The sequence below is a fragment of the Ammospiza caudacuta genome, chromosome 21 (assembly GCF_027887145.1).
Source record: "Ammospiza caudacuta isolate bAmmCau1 chromosome 21, bAmmCau1.pri, whole genome shotgun sequence".
Lineage (NCBI taxonomy): Eukaryota > Metazoa > Chordata > Aves > Passeriformes > Passerellidae > Ammospiza > Ammospiza caudacuta.
In genome coordinates this window covers 5,083,499-5,098,432 of record NC_080613.1, presented here as the reverse complement: position 1 = coordinate 5,098,432, position 14,934 = coordinate 5,083,499, and the positions used below count along the sequence as shown (strand labels likewise).

The following is a 14,934-nucleotide window of genomic DNA, read 5'->3' as shown; positions in this document are numbered from 1 at the left end:
AAACAGAAAACACATTTGGCCTTGTGGTCACTGTACATCAGGAAGCTCAACTGCAATCTTTTATCTTTTCCATCAGAGACGTTTCTTTGCATCCTGCAAAGGAAAATTATAGTCAGACATCAAGATTTGCTCATTTATAGATTGCCAGCAAACCTCAAACCTGCAAAGAAATATTTTAGAGAAAGATTTTGTGATAGTTCCTGTAGCCAATACTTCAAATACTTTCATTATTACAAAGCTAACTGGAATTAGGGCATTTCTGAAACAGTTTTCTGTTTATGAGACATAGAAACCACCTTTATAAGAATTGGTGATTAAGTATCTGACATTATGTCCAACAACACATGCTGATGCCCGCTTTTAAAATGCAATATTTCAAAAAGTAATTATCCTAATAAAATGAGAGCCTATTTCTTAATAAAAAACAAAAAATTAAAAAGTATTGCAGGAAAGGCATTTCTGGACATTAAGTAGATTTGGGGAATAATCTGAGCACATCCTGCCTCAGACAAAGCAGCTTGGGACAAGAAGCTGTTCTTTGGTTTAATTCCGTGACTGCAAAGCTCTTGTGCTGAGCCTGGGCCCAGGATTTCAGTCTCCATGAATTTGAGACCAATATTAAACATGAAAACCACCAATGCAACACTTACATTCTTGTGATCCACTGATTCTGCAGCCTTTGTTATCTCATCCAGACACTTCCCAATGATGGGGATCACTTGGCGGTCAACTTCTGCAAAGGTTTTCATGGATTCCCCTATCCTCACGATTCTTCTTTCCTCCATCTCTTGTATTTTCTAAAATAGTACATTTCATTCAGGTCAAACATCAAGATTAACTTCAGAGTTTCACCCAATTTTCCTCTCCAGCTTACATCAACTACTTTAAAACTTAAGGATTAAATATATTTTTAAGAACAAACTAGGACAGCTGCTCTCAGGAAGGCACCAAGTGATCCTGTTCCCTCACACATCAAAATGTCATTCTTAAAGTAGTCTCTTTTACTGAAAATTTTTCAATTAACTTTTTATGTTCAAAAATGCTGATTTGTCAAACTCCAGCTTTAGACTTTTGTAAGGATGGTTCCTAAGGCTTTTAAAAGAATTTCTGCAACAAATTTCTTCATTTTCTGTGCATGTTCAGGAAAATCTCATTTTCATTCCACCGCAGAATCCAACCAAACAAAGATCTTGATGTCTGCCCTTCTTTTCCATAGAAGGCAATTTCTGGTGTTTAGGGAGTGCTGTACATCACGTTTTGTTCACAGTACATCATGTATTGATGTATTAATGCACAATAAAAACATCCTGTGTTGTTCACAGCACAGCTCCTGACTGCTCACTGGATTCAGTTCAGGATCTCCAGCATCTCTTCCAGGGGCCTCTCCTTTACCAGGGAGGGAAACTGAACGTGGCATAATTCCATTAGCAGGATACAGAAGGACATAAACAGCAGCAGCCTGTTTCACTGGGCTGCAGGAGCAGCCAAAAATCCCCTTTGCCTTGACTGACCCACAAGCAACACCAATTCTTTACAAAATAACTTATTTCAATATTTAAAGCAAACCCTGCAGCTCACTGTGCACTGCAGGGAAGAGGGCACATCTGCAGGACTTGAGATCAGAGTGCTCCTCCTCAGCTCCAGCCTTTGCTGAATTCCAGGAACAGCTTATCTCAAGGCATTGGTTTGAAATACCATGAGGCAGAAGAGGAGGTGGCCATTTAGCCCACAAGTTTCAGCAGTGGGTGGGAAGTGCGTGTTTGCCACGCAAATATCAGCTCCTGCTCATCTGGTGACAAGCATGTGACATGTCCTCCCTTGAAAAGGTTGCATTTTCCACTTCTGATGCTCATGACCCATTACAAGGGAACAGTCATTTAGAAGTTCTGTTCTACTACATTAACCTCAATTCACTCATTCAAGCACAAACTCAGAACTTCACTCAGAATGAATCTGATGGCTTTTTTATTCTTCCTCTGCAGCCTGTCCTTAGGCACCCTAAGACACAATCAGTGGCTTCCTTAAAACCCTTTGAACTCACTGCTGCAGAATTCTTGTGGTTCACATTTAACCATCTGTGCAGCCTGGTTTGAACACAGGTTTTAAAGGGCTGCTGGACTTCACAGATGCAACAATGCCCAGCTGCCTCCTGCCCCAACAATGCCAGTGATGCTCTCCCTCATCCCCAGCTGCACAGACACAGGAGCTGAACAGAGCCAGATTGTGAGGATTCCAAAGGCTGTCCTCATCTGTCACGACACCTCAACGTCACCTTCCTTGTGTGCTATTGATTCCTTCATATCTAATTTGAGAAAAAGGGATAATTTATCCTACCATCTCTCAGGGTGGCAGATTGTATGTAAAATTTGCTAAGAATGACCAAAAAAAATCACCAAAAATTAAAAGTCAGGGTCATAGAATTGAGGTGATGAGCAATATATTCTTGTCACAGGATTATGGGCTACTCTAGAGCCCTGCCAGTGCCCTTCTTTACCTGGAAGATGTTTGGTATGTGTGTGTAGTAATGTTCATGCTGCTCACTGTTGAACTTCTGTAGGGTGGAAGAATATTCAGCTTTGCTGTCTTCTGCCATCTGATGTCTTAGCTGGGCTTGCTGTCTTGCCTGAGGAAATACCAAAAGAAATTTATAATTTAGGCTACATGGAAAGCAATTGCATGCTGGTACTCCTCATCTTACTATCCAGGAACATTATGAGAACAGCAGCTTTTGGTTGGCTCCTCTTGTGTGAAACATTCAAGCTGCACTGTGGACAGTGCTGCTGCTCCTTTCTGGGGTTCCAATGTGCTACTTCAAGCACCATTTTCCTTTCCATGAACAACCTCTGGTTGAACTGCACATCAAACACCAAACAGAAGTTGGTCCCTCCACCTGCCCACAGGACAGGCACCTTCCCAGCACATTCATGGACTCATTTCTTGCTCCTCTTGTGCCCTGCTGGGTGGCACCTGATGCTTCCCTCTAATGAGCTGCTTCCCTGTTGGTGAGCAGGGTTTTCTGGGGAAAGGGAACTGGGAAAAAACCCAAGAGTTTTGTCTCATTTCAGCCAACATAATAATGACAAAACCTCTTAACTGTGTGCCCTGCAGAGCCCTTTCTCCACTCCTCACACAGCCCTGGCATGAAGCACACAAGGAAAGAGGAGCCTGAGCAGCAGCTGAGATGCCTCCCTTCCTATTTTTACCCACACAGATGATTTGCTTTGCTACCCAACACAGCAGAGCACTGGGCAATTAATCTCACTTCTTTCCCTAGAATAATCTGTCCCCAAATGACCCTTCTATGTTTTCAGATTCCTCCCCTTACAGTTCTGTTCCCAAGGCCTTCTGTTATCTGTTTCACTGCCCAATATTCTTCCCTTACTGCCTCTCCCATCTGTTTGCTTTAGATGCCTTTTCCTTCCCTGCCTTTGGCCTTCACACAGCAGCTCTTCCTTCTCTTCTCTTCCAAAATTCCCTATGTCTTCCCCATACTGAAGCTCCCCTTCCCTGCTGGAGCTCTGCTGCTGAATTTCTGAATAATTCCTTCAGACAAGGCAGAGAAGTGCTGCTTTAAAAAACACATTTATGGGGACACAACACAACAATGAATTTTAGCATATTTTAAGTGGGCTCCCATTAAAACCAGTTCAGAACAGGGTTATTCCTTGAACTGTTCCAAGCAGACAATAGTTTCCTGACAAGAAATCCATGGAATTCCAAATCATGGAACGTTTTTGTAATCAACAAATTCTGCCAGGAGGTTTCAAATCTCAGTTTGTAAAGAAGTAGCCTTCCTCCACATTTGTCAGGTTTGTACATCTCACCTAATAATTTATTTCACATCAATTCAGATATTGCTTCTGCAGTCAGTTGTAGGAATTTCTCAGATCCCCTTCACATTCTTTCTCCAGAAATAATTCAAGCAGGATGAGGAGATACTGGGCACTAAGTGCATCACAGGAGATGAAACAGCAGCATCAAATGGAGAAGAATGTGACTATAACCAAATAAGTGAATCCAATAAAAGACATATATTCAACTTTGCCTGTTCCCAGGAGTTTTAACTGTCCAAAGGATGAGTGCCTAATTCCAGAAAATTCACATCCTGCAATCAAATTCCACAAAGCCACATCAATCATTTCCCTGCCCAAGTGCTATAAAGTTTATTAAACTTTACCATCCACATGCTCACATGCAGCTACATTAAATACAAGTGGAAAACAATATGTCCTTGTGCCACAAATACAAATTTACCAGGAAAACAAAGTCAGCCATGGAAAGGCAGCAGCTGTAAGAGTGGTTCACACTCATCTCCCAACCCCTTCCTCACATCCCAGCTGCTGCAGATCAATATCCATTTGTGAGGCCCATTCTCCTCATCTACCTAAGAGGAGCCCATTGTCTGAGCTGACTTTACACCAGCCCCACTCCCACTCATACAGCTGTCTCTCCCTTTCTTTTTTTAAAAATAATTTTAAATAATGCAGCTCAGGAATTTGTCCCTTGACTCTATTGTTGAAGCAGAAAAACAAGAAATCCATTATTACACATTTCCAGGCAGACCCAGCAAGCATTAAAGCCATCAGAGTTCATTTTCAAACTCATTGGCTGGATATGAAAAAGTAACTCTGAGCTAAATGTATACAAGAGTAGACACTCAGTTTCCAAAATTATCTTAACTGGCCCCAAATAAGAGGGGGCAGCAGATGAGTAAATAAAATTGGGTGCATTCCAAAACCAGAACTTTTTGTATGAGAGCCCTAGTGATGCTTTGTTTCTCTTGGCCATTTAATGCATTTGGCAAGCTTCAAACTGTTTAAATATCTTTCCAATGAGGTATTTGGATCTGAAAATAATCGATTTTTATTAAATTTGAATTTTTTATTACTTCATTTCAGTATGTCACTTCCTCTAACATCATCACTTCCAGCATTAACAGAATTGTACTTTCTAGTGAGACTCCTGCACTCTGTTGAAGCACAGAAAGATAAAAACAAGTCAATGATGTTAAGTTTCACATTCAGAGTAATGGATGCAGTAGCCCAGAACTGCAGAGAGTCACGGGAGCTATTTCAGGAGTAATTTATAGCTGGGCTTTACAGAAAATGAAGTTTTGCTTCTTTGCTGCTCACTTGAGCATACAAACAGCTTCAGAGAAAGCTTTTTTGGGGCTTCTTAGAGTTAATGCTAAAAGATTTGCTCTGAACAGTATTTCCAGGAGGAAAGGCTTTGGAATAATTGGGGTCTGGAAAACCAGACAGTGACTTCAGATACAGAACAATACTGGGATGCAGCTTTCAGTCCTCACATTCTCTCCTTTAACTGGGCAGGGATGAGTGAACAAGAGCTACTTTCCAGTCCCATATGTGAAACACAATCCACCTCTCCAGGCTGACAGATTGCTCAGTTGTAAGGGATGTCAGAGCCAGGGGCTCTGAATGCAGCAAAAACTCCCCTCTTCAAAGGGAAAAAGAATGAGGTCACCTTTCAGCACTGCAGAAAAGCAAAAGGGGTATGTACACCTGAGAGGCTTGTGGGGAGAACAGCAGTGCTCTGCTTCCAAATGTCTGGCACTGCAAAAGATGCACAGATTTCAGACCTCTCCTACCCAAACATAGATTTGTAACAGTTTTTTGCCCCAAAATAAAGCTGCACAGTGCATACAGGCATTGTTCCTCCCCCAAAGTCTGGGTTTGTTAAGGCAGCTCTTGTCTGAGCTCATATGGCAGCACCAAAAGCAAAAGGTCACAAATGTCAGTGCTGGTCTCATCCAGAAAAGTGCTCCCCAAAATGCACAACAGCACCTGCAGCCTTGCAGGGAGCAGACAGGTAAACTTTGGGTTTTCCTGCACCTGCAGCCAGAGCTGAGCAGCCAGAGCAGGGAGTGTTGCTGCAGCCCTGAGAGAACACTCCAGGGAAAGGAGAACAGCTCTGACAGACTGAAGCAGTAACAGCTCACCTGCAGCAGGGGAGGTTTATTACAGGTGAGCTTCTCTCTCAGAATCTATGCAGAGATGCCATTAAATAGAATCAAACACAATCTTTTTCCCTTTCTTTAGACAGCCTTGCTGCTTGATGGGTAAGAATGCAGCACAGTAGCTAACTGCAAGCAGTATTAACTTGCAAAGCGCTGATTTCTGTGGCTGTCTTCAGTATTTTAAAAATATTCTTTAAAAAAATCAGGCCTTAGCAGCACACCCACCTTAGGAGAAAAACACTAAATTCAAAGGCCATATGAGCTGTCACCACACACTGTGGCATCTATTTCTTAAGATAGTGGAAGAGCACAAACATTGTTCTCTCAAGATGATTTTAACTCCATTTCCCACAGATTTCCTTCTAAACAACTGAGTTGCAGAAACCAGACTCCCAAAATAACAATGAGTTAGTTCAGATAAATGACTCTACCAGGAGCTCAGATGCCAGAAAGAAGACGCCAGGGTAGGACACTGATGCACTGAAATCTGACTTTATTTATGGGGGTATTTTTTTGCCTTTTAAAATAAGAAATTAGAAGAAAGTTAACCCTGCAAACCTTTGAAATAACTCATGTTAGAGAGATATATTTAGTGTGAGTCTTCTTATCACCTGCTTGAAACCCATGAGTTCATCAATAAGATGCAACTTCAGCAATCAGTGCACAGCAGAATGAGATCAAAGAATAACGGATGAGGGAATTTATCCATAATACTTGCAAACATGCAGCACTACTAAAGCTTTGTATATTGGTGTGAATTAAATCAGTCCTAATATTTTATGCCTTTGAACAGGAAAATTGAACAGAGAAAGGCAATATGGACACTTTATGATGGGCACTGTTAACACTGAAAGTGTAAAAAGACTTTTGCAAACTGCTACACTTTACAGGAAGGCTCTTATAGAATTAAATATTTCATTTATATTGTTCCATTTACCTTCTTCCCCAAACCTCCTTTGATAGGAAATGCAACTTCTGATGAAGTGTAGGAGAAATTTTTAAAAACCAAGTATATTTTCTGCCATTTTGGCCTCCAATACAGAAAAGAATGAGGATATTTTGCTGAGAACAATTTTCTGAGACACATTCCAGAAACAGCAGAAGGGTCAATAGACACACTGTCTTCTTTCTGGGTTTACACAGACAAAAAATGCAGCTCCTCAGGGCTGTTATGGTGGGAGTGATACGAATAACTGAAAAGGGCAGAAAAAAACTTTGGCTGTTATTCAGCTGGTCCACACTAAGTGGAACAGCTCAACTCCTCAGCAGTTGCTCTTGTCCAGAATGGCAGAGTTTCCAGTCAAAACTTTGGTGTCACTTTGTTTCTTCTTTCTTTTCTCCCATTCTGCACCCCCTCTTTTCTTTCAAACTCAGACAGCATGTGAGATGCGTCACTGCCAGGCCACTGCCTGCCAAAACAGATCTGGCTTTGGCAAATCCAAGATCAGACTAAATTGCAAACACACAAAAAAAAACCACCCTGCCCCCTCCCCTCAACTACCCAATCCCTTTAAAATCCCTTAATGATAAAGGCAGACTCAGAAACACTTCCCCAATTTCTGGAATGCTTTCTATTGCTCCCAGATTTTCAGCTCCAGGCTCTGGCCCTCCCTCCTGTGACCTGGGCACCAAGAGCAGCACTGGCAGTGTGGGCAGGGTCATTATTGACAGGGGGCATCCTGCCACAGACTCCAAAACAGGGCCAAGGCTCCAGGCTTGGATTTACAGAGCCTCCAAATCAAGCTCCACTCTTCACTATTTTGCAATAACCAGTTGGGTCTCTCTAAACTGGCAAGAAGAGAAAGGATTTGGAATTTGATTTCCCGAAAGAAAAAAAAAAAAAGGCAGAATGGGGGGTGCAAAATAACAGCAGGGAAAGAAACAAAAAGAAAAATCCTTTCTTTTAGCATTTGAAGAGGTGGAGGAAAAATCTGAGACTCTGTGGGTCCCTGAAATCCTTTGGCTGAATATAATATACAAATGAGCAAACCACTGACAGAGGATGGAAAATCTTCCTCACCACATCTCAGGAATTGTTATCTAGAGCAGTCTCAGTGCACACAATTCTGCCAGAATTCAGGAACTCACACTAACAAAAGATATCCCCAAACAACCCAGTCCTGTTAAAGTTTTAACAACAGAGATGGATTAAATTAATTAAGAAGAACAGCACAGCAGCCCCTCTCAGCACACTGCTCCAAGGCCCTGGGGAATAACTGTGCCTCAGACCCAAAAGTTTCTCTCCTTGCACTGCCATTCTCATGTCATGAATACTAAATAACCAAACTCTCTGGATGACTGAACTGTGAATCCCTGCAAACACCCAGCAAGTCTAATTCATTATAAAAGAAGGATAATCTCTGTGGATGGAAGGTTATGTGGGTTTGATGGAGGAGGTAACAAGAAAAGATGTATTTGGAGCACTGGCCCACAATGTTTAAATGATTTCTGGAGGTCTGTTTAGTTGTACTACATAAGCAATTAAACTCTGCCATGTATAAATCTGGGTATTGAATATAAATAATGGAAATTATTTCTTGAATATAAATAATGGAAATTTCAGGCCTGGGTAATAGATTGCTTAGCTCATACTTGGAATACTGGGCACGGTTCTACTCCTCTCTCTCCAAGAAAGAATTTACAAACACAGCCAACACAGAAGGGACAGACAGGGTTGAAAAAGTTACCAGGACAAATTCTTAGCCTTGAAGATCAACTTTATGGGTAAAACACACAGCTTTGTCTCTCAGGGAGGTGAATCAGTGTGAGTGACCAGGGTGATGCTGAGCTGCAGCAACAAGAGCTTTCCCAGCAGAGATAAAGCCCTTGTCCCCCTCCTCTCAGCATTTGTCAGGGCACAGCTGGAATATTGTGTCCAGAGGTTCCACTATACAAAAAGAACACCTGGACAGACTGGAGAAGGTCCAGAAAGGCCACAGAGAGGATCCAGCACAGGGAAGCTGTCCTGTGAGGAAAGGCTGAGAGATCTGGGTTAGGTCAGTCTGGAGAAGGAAGGCTTAGGGTACCTGTCCCTGTGTGCCAGGGTCTGAAGGGTCATACAGGGAGCATGGAGACTGTACAGGGAGTCACAGGGAAAAGACAAAGGGCAATGGGAACAAGTCACCCCTGGGGAGACCCCAAATGGACACCAGGGACAATTGTTCACAGTGAGAACAATGAGCCATTGGAATCATCTCCCCAAGGAAATGGTGGAATCCCCAACACGGGGCACAATTCAGCTGAAAAGGGTTTGGGGCCATCTTGTCTAGACTGTGCTTTTGCCAAGGAACACTGGGCCAGACAATCCTTCAATTCCCTTCCAACCTGGTATTCTATGATTCACTGAAACTGAACAGCTTACAAACGAAATTAGCTAAATTCTGAGGCCTTCTCACGCAGGTGAAAAGATTTATTCCAATGTTTTGACAGAAAAAAAGAATGACTATAAAGAAGCTTTCCAACTGTACAGCATGAAATAATTGCTTTGCATTAGCTTAGAACACCAGTTCTATTGCACTGGTGATTCAAACTGCAGTTGTTCAATTCAGAAGATATTCTTAAACCTCCCCTTCACACTCCTTCTCCCTCTCTTCAGCAATCACCTCCCAAAAGAGTTGTATTGTGACAAAACTCACTCAAATTGCCACGTAAGAGCACTGCTAAAAGGAAATTTAAGTTCAGTTGGATTTCCTTGCCTTACACCAAAAGTGGCTCATGATCTGCTCTTTGATCTCTTATCACCAAGCACAGGGGATGTATAGGGTACATACAGAGATTTATGAAGTTCCCCAGACACTCCTGCTGGAGTCATTAACTCTCTATTGAGTAGAAATCGACCCTCTTAAATTAGTCATGATTCCAAAAGGGAAACAGCTGCTCTGCATGGAGAGGCTGGGATGGCAGGTTGTAAACAAGGCTTACTCTTCCAGAAATGCAAATTGCTCTCCTGAGGGACTCCCTGAGTTCACAAACTGCATCATCCTTTAGGAAGGAAGCAGTTCAGGAAGGAGACTGGGGTCTGCATAACCAAGAGAAATAACATTAAATCACATTACCCAGCATTTGAATTGATGAGAAATCTGACACACATCACGAGCAAAGACACAGAAATTTAGCCAGTTCTATTTGTGGAGCAAAAAAGAAGCGGCTGCCTACTCAACACACAAAAAACTCACCACCACACAGGGAAAATCTTCTGCAGTGTCAAACTCTCCAACAAGAATTGCACAGGAAGGCCTGCACCATGCTCAGGACTGAGCCTGGCTCACCTCACCTGCATATTTCACCTTGCTGCTGCTGCTGTATCTCTTCAAATTCACAGCAGAGAATGGGAAAAGCAAAGCCTCTGGGACCATTCAGTGCAATATTAATAACACAAGCACTGTCAGTCCTCTCCACCTTGCAGCACCACCTTTGCATGGCACTGCATTTCCTACAGTGCTGGTGCACTCATGGAGTGCCTTGATACAGACAGGAGAGGGAAGGGATCCAAGTCCCACCATCACAGAGCAGACGAGTTTGCATCTCCTGGAAATTCAGGCCTAGTTAAATAGCTACAGTATCTGCAGAAGGCAGACACCCACAACCTGGGTTAGGATGAAGTTCACTCCTGACAGACTTTGCTGACCAAACCTCAGGGGGATGTGGCAACAGCAGAGCCCCGAGCTGGGGTTCCTCCAGGTTAGTCTGGGGGGTGTCAGTGACTGCATCTGCCTTCACTGTGACCTGACTGCTGAAACATCCACCTGAGATACCTCCAGAGCCCAGAATAACTTCCTACACCCCTCATTGCAAGGATGTGTAAGCTCCCAGTGCAGGGGTCTGTGTCCCAGAGCATGGCTGGAGCTGCAGTTCCCACCTGAGAGCACTGCTGAGCACAAGGAATATCAGCTAATCCCAGGTCCCAATTAGCAGGCTTTCTACACCTAAGTTCTGTCAGACTTTGCTCATGGTTCAGCTACTCCAAGCCATGCTAAGTGTGTCTCCTGTGGGTAAGGAGGGGGACAGACTCTGTGCTTTGTGCAGAAATTCAGCACTCAGGTAATGTGGTATGAGAAAAGAGAAAATGAAACCTCAAACATGAATTCTCAGTATCTCCCCACAGTTATATTTACAGACTAGAAAGCTACTATCATGGTGATATTCTATTTTAAGGCTTTATGCAAATGTAAAGCTATTCTGGGTCTCCAAAGCATCTTGGATATTGAAGACATAATCTGAAAGTTGCAGAACATAGGGGAAATCTGAGAGATTTCAGTAAACTGGAGATCACTCCCATTTCCCTCAGTTCCTCCACTTCAAAACCAAAGGAAAATACACCTAAAATTCCTCAGTATCTCAGATTATTGCCTAAGGTCAACACTTGACTGTGTTTATCTTTAGCCAAGGGACAGATCCTGCCTGACACCAAGTACTTCAAACCACTCTCCTCACCACAACTGCTGAGCAAATCAAGAGGCAAATCCTTCCCATGGCTGCTCTCAGCTACTTCCTCTTTAAAATCAGACTCTGAAATGCCTACCTGGAAAATAAACCCTTAGAAAAAAAGGCTGATTTTTTAATTTTATTACAAGAAGTCTACAAAGGCACCACTGGGTACCACATTATCCCATAAAGATGTCAGCTTTTTAGTGATTGCAGCTCTGAGGAGAAGGCAGAAACAATAGAGCTCTGCCTTATATGTACAGTGGCTCCGTGCTGGCGACAGAGACCATTTCCCCAAATGGGCAAAAAATTGAAGCAGCTCCTCTGTGGTTTTTGAAAGAGAAGTGCTTTAAAGCACACAACCCACTGTGATCCAAGTGAAATAAAGCTTTCAGTGATACCTACAAGGCTTCCTGGAAGCAGCATCAGCATGTTGCAGCATTTATTTAGTTTATAAGGATATTTTCACAGACTGTGAGCTTCCTGCCCTGACTTGGCTACTCTGCATTTTGTGTTGACACAAACAAACATCTCTGGGTGTTTTGGGTGCTGGGGGTTTAGAGGCTCAGTGCAAACAGGGAAGGGAGCTCAGGTGCCCTGCTCCACTCTCCCTCTATTCCTGCACACTGTGATCATGGCAGAGACTGAGCACAGCTTCTGCTCCATGTTCCTACTGCCAAAAAAGGAGCTGAGAGGAAACAAAGCCAAACACTCCTCCCACCAAAACCAGCTACCACGCTGCTGCCTGGCAATGATGGAGCCCATGCTGGCCATAGAAGGGGCAGAGAAGGGCTGTGCCCTCCACATACCTGGTCCTACAGAGGGAATGTGGACCTTGATACATGATGCCCAAGCTCCACATACAGCCCTGCTTTTAGGCTCTTTGCCAGCAGTGTTGGAGAAATAAGGAGGAAAGTGCTGGTTCCTTAATGCTTCCAATTTGTAATGCTTTGGGCAAAGTGCTGGTAGATGGCAGCTCTGGCACAGAATTTCCTGCTGCAGTTGTCAAAGGCTACAAAGACTTGAAAGATGAAGAGACGTGAGCATTTCAGAACCTCATACAGCTTAGCATTAGGAAATTGCAGCTGTATTCTCTTCTGACTGTATGTGTCATTGTGATCACTGTAGAATTTTAATTTCATTAATGCCATCCACTCTATCGTGTGTGATGCAAAAAATAGCTCCACGTTGGCAGGTACAAGCTGAGGCAGCCAAGGTGTCAATCTCAAGCCAAAGAAATGAGGGCAAGCAGCCCCAGTGCCTAAGGAGCACCTTGTTCTGCCAAGGAGAAGAGCTCTGACACAGCCAGACTGCCCATTCTCCTGGCCAGGTGGATTTCTGGGAGCTTTTGGGGGTAGGAGTGCAGCAGCCAAGCCGTAAGGAGCAAGAGAAAACAGAAGTGCTGCAGTAGGAGGAGGCTGAAGTCATCCTATTGCTTCATTTGGAGCTGAGCAGCTCCTGCATCCCCTGGAGAGAGGCAGGGAGAGCAGCAGGGCTGTGGAACAATATCCCATTCTGCACTGGGAGTTATGCAAGAGCCTCCCAGTCACACGGGCAGGGGGGAGCAAAGAAAGGGCATTATTCACAGCCTGACATGGATGAACCCAGTTTAACACATGCACTTGGAAAACACTGTTCTCTCTGTTCAGTAATATTATTTCACATTCCACTCATTTTGATAACCTTTTCCTTCTCCCATCTACTCTGTTGACTGCCTGGAAAGTGGAGTAATGCCTTCTCCTGAGAGCTGCCAACATGCATAACTAACAGATTTTTCTTTCAAGATACCACTGAGCCACATTTTGCAATAAATAATTTACAAATTCACACAATAAAAATCTGGAGGAATTTAAAAGGGAAGCCTCTCTGCTTCACTTGACAGGCAAAGAGCACCAGGGTAGGAAATTGCTTCCCAGAATTTACCCAACACTCTCAGATTGATAAATCACCAATATGCCACCTTTTACTCTGACCAGAAAAGGGCAGCCTTGGAAAGGGATGTAGAAATAAGGAGTTTCAGTCCTCTATTTCAAACAGTAAGTCATGTCTTTGTATCCCTTTGACATGACCTCAGCTTTGGAAAAAAAAAATTTAGGGCAAGCCCTAATTTTATCTATGAAAGAAGTATTCTAAAATCACTTTATAGAGATAAAGCAGAGATGATCCCTCTCTGTTAGAAAAACCCACATGTGGTGCTACATCTTTAACAATCTGTACATGCATTCATCTGTCAAGTGCCTTGGCAAATCCAGGAGGCAACAAAGGATCAAATCTACATGGTGAATTTGCAACTAAGAGCCAAGCAAATTACAAGACCACAGAGGTATTTTGTCCTTTGATATGCAATAGCACTTGGGGGAAATTTTCTGGGCTTGTTTATGATTTACTGTCCTCATTTCCAAGAGCATCCTTGGTGCTCTGTGCCACACAGTGTCCTGATGCTCAGCACAGCAGAAACATGAGATCCCACAGATGTAAAGGGAAATTTATATTTCATATCTTCACAGGACTGCAGTAACTTCAAATAGAAAGAAGCAGACCTCTTGAGAAGCAAAACCTACATTTTACAAGGAGACCTCAGACTAGAAAGATTTCTTACCTATAATTCACTTTCCTTTCCTGTCCCTGCAACAAAACATTTGGCATATTTTAAGCTTCAGCTTTTACTTTTCCCTTTCTCTTTTGGTTGCCTTTTCTTTTTATTTTTTTTCCTTTGAAAAATAAACATTTTCAAATGTTCTGGCTATTTTGTGCCTGTCTGACTCAAACTCAAGGAGGACAAAACTGTCCTTACACATTGTAATGTGGTGTTTCTGATCTACATTAGTGCATCTTCTGAGCAAATTTGTAACTCCAAAAACAGAAGCTATTTATAACATTTTCTTCCTCTTCATTGCTTCCTTAAGTTAGAGGTATTGGACTTGGACCTGTAAAATTTAAACTTTAAGCATCCTTTCACACATCCAATTTTGAATCCAACTAAAGAGAGAAAGTATTTCCAGACAGATGTGCTGAAACAGGACTGGATGTTTAAAATTAAGCATTAGTTCAAAAGCTTCACTGAGTGGGGATCATTGTAAAAAAGCCACAAATAATTCTGCAACCAGCCAGCAACTGAGAAATGAAAATAAAAGCCTTGTGCCATCTGTGACAAGCATGGATTCCAGGATCCTGCATCACATGGAAAGCTGTCCTGTCTAAACCTACAACTATGAAAAACAAGTCTGGTAATACCTCATTGCACCCAATGACATTGGGAAATCTTTGAAGTGCTGCTGCAAGGGGAGGAAATTTGGTTCTACCTGGATCACAGAGGGAATGAAAATGTGTGGAAACTGCAATCAGCCCTCAGGGAGCCCTCACAAGCCTGGCTGTCACAGAACCTGGGGTGTTAGTCAAAACTGAGCTTGCATAAACTCCTTTAGAGCCACATCAGCTCTGTTAAACTAAGATACCACCCACTAAAAAAACCTGACTCTGTCTGTTTAGAGTTTTTATATAAATAAAGGTGTCTGCAGAGATCTCCCAGGTTT

General features: G+C 42.8%; 1 protein-coding gene across 11 annotated transcripts in view; it reads right to left on the bottom strand.

The window, feature by feature from the left end:
- Positions 1 to 14,934, bottom strand: part of FNBP1 (formin binding protein 1) — an 89,942-nt gene that overhangs the window by 25,371 nt on the left and 49,637 nt on the right. For all 11 annotated transcript variants that reach the window (XM_058818420.1, XM_058818421.1, XM_058818422.1 and 8 more), the window contains 2 exons: positions 2,495 to 2,623; positions 651 to 797 (listed from right to left, as the gene is read on the bottom strand). In XM_058818420.1, coding sequence (XP_058674403.1) covers positions 651 to 797; positions 2,495 to 2,623 — 276 coding nt within the window. The remainder of the gene's footprint in view (positions 1 to 650; positions 798 to 2,494; positions 2,624 to 14,934) is intronic.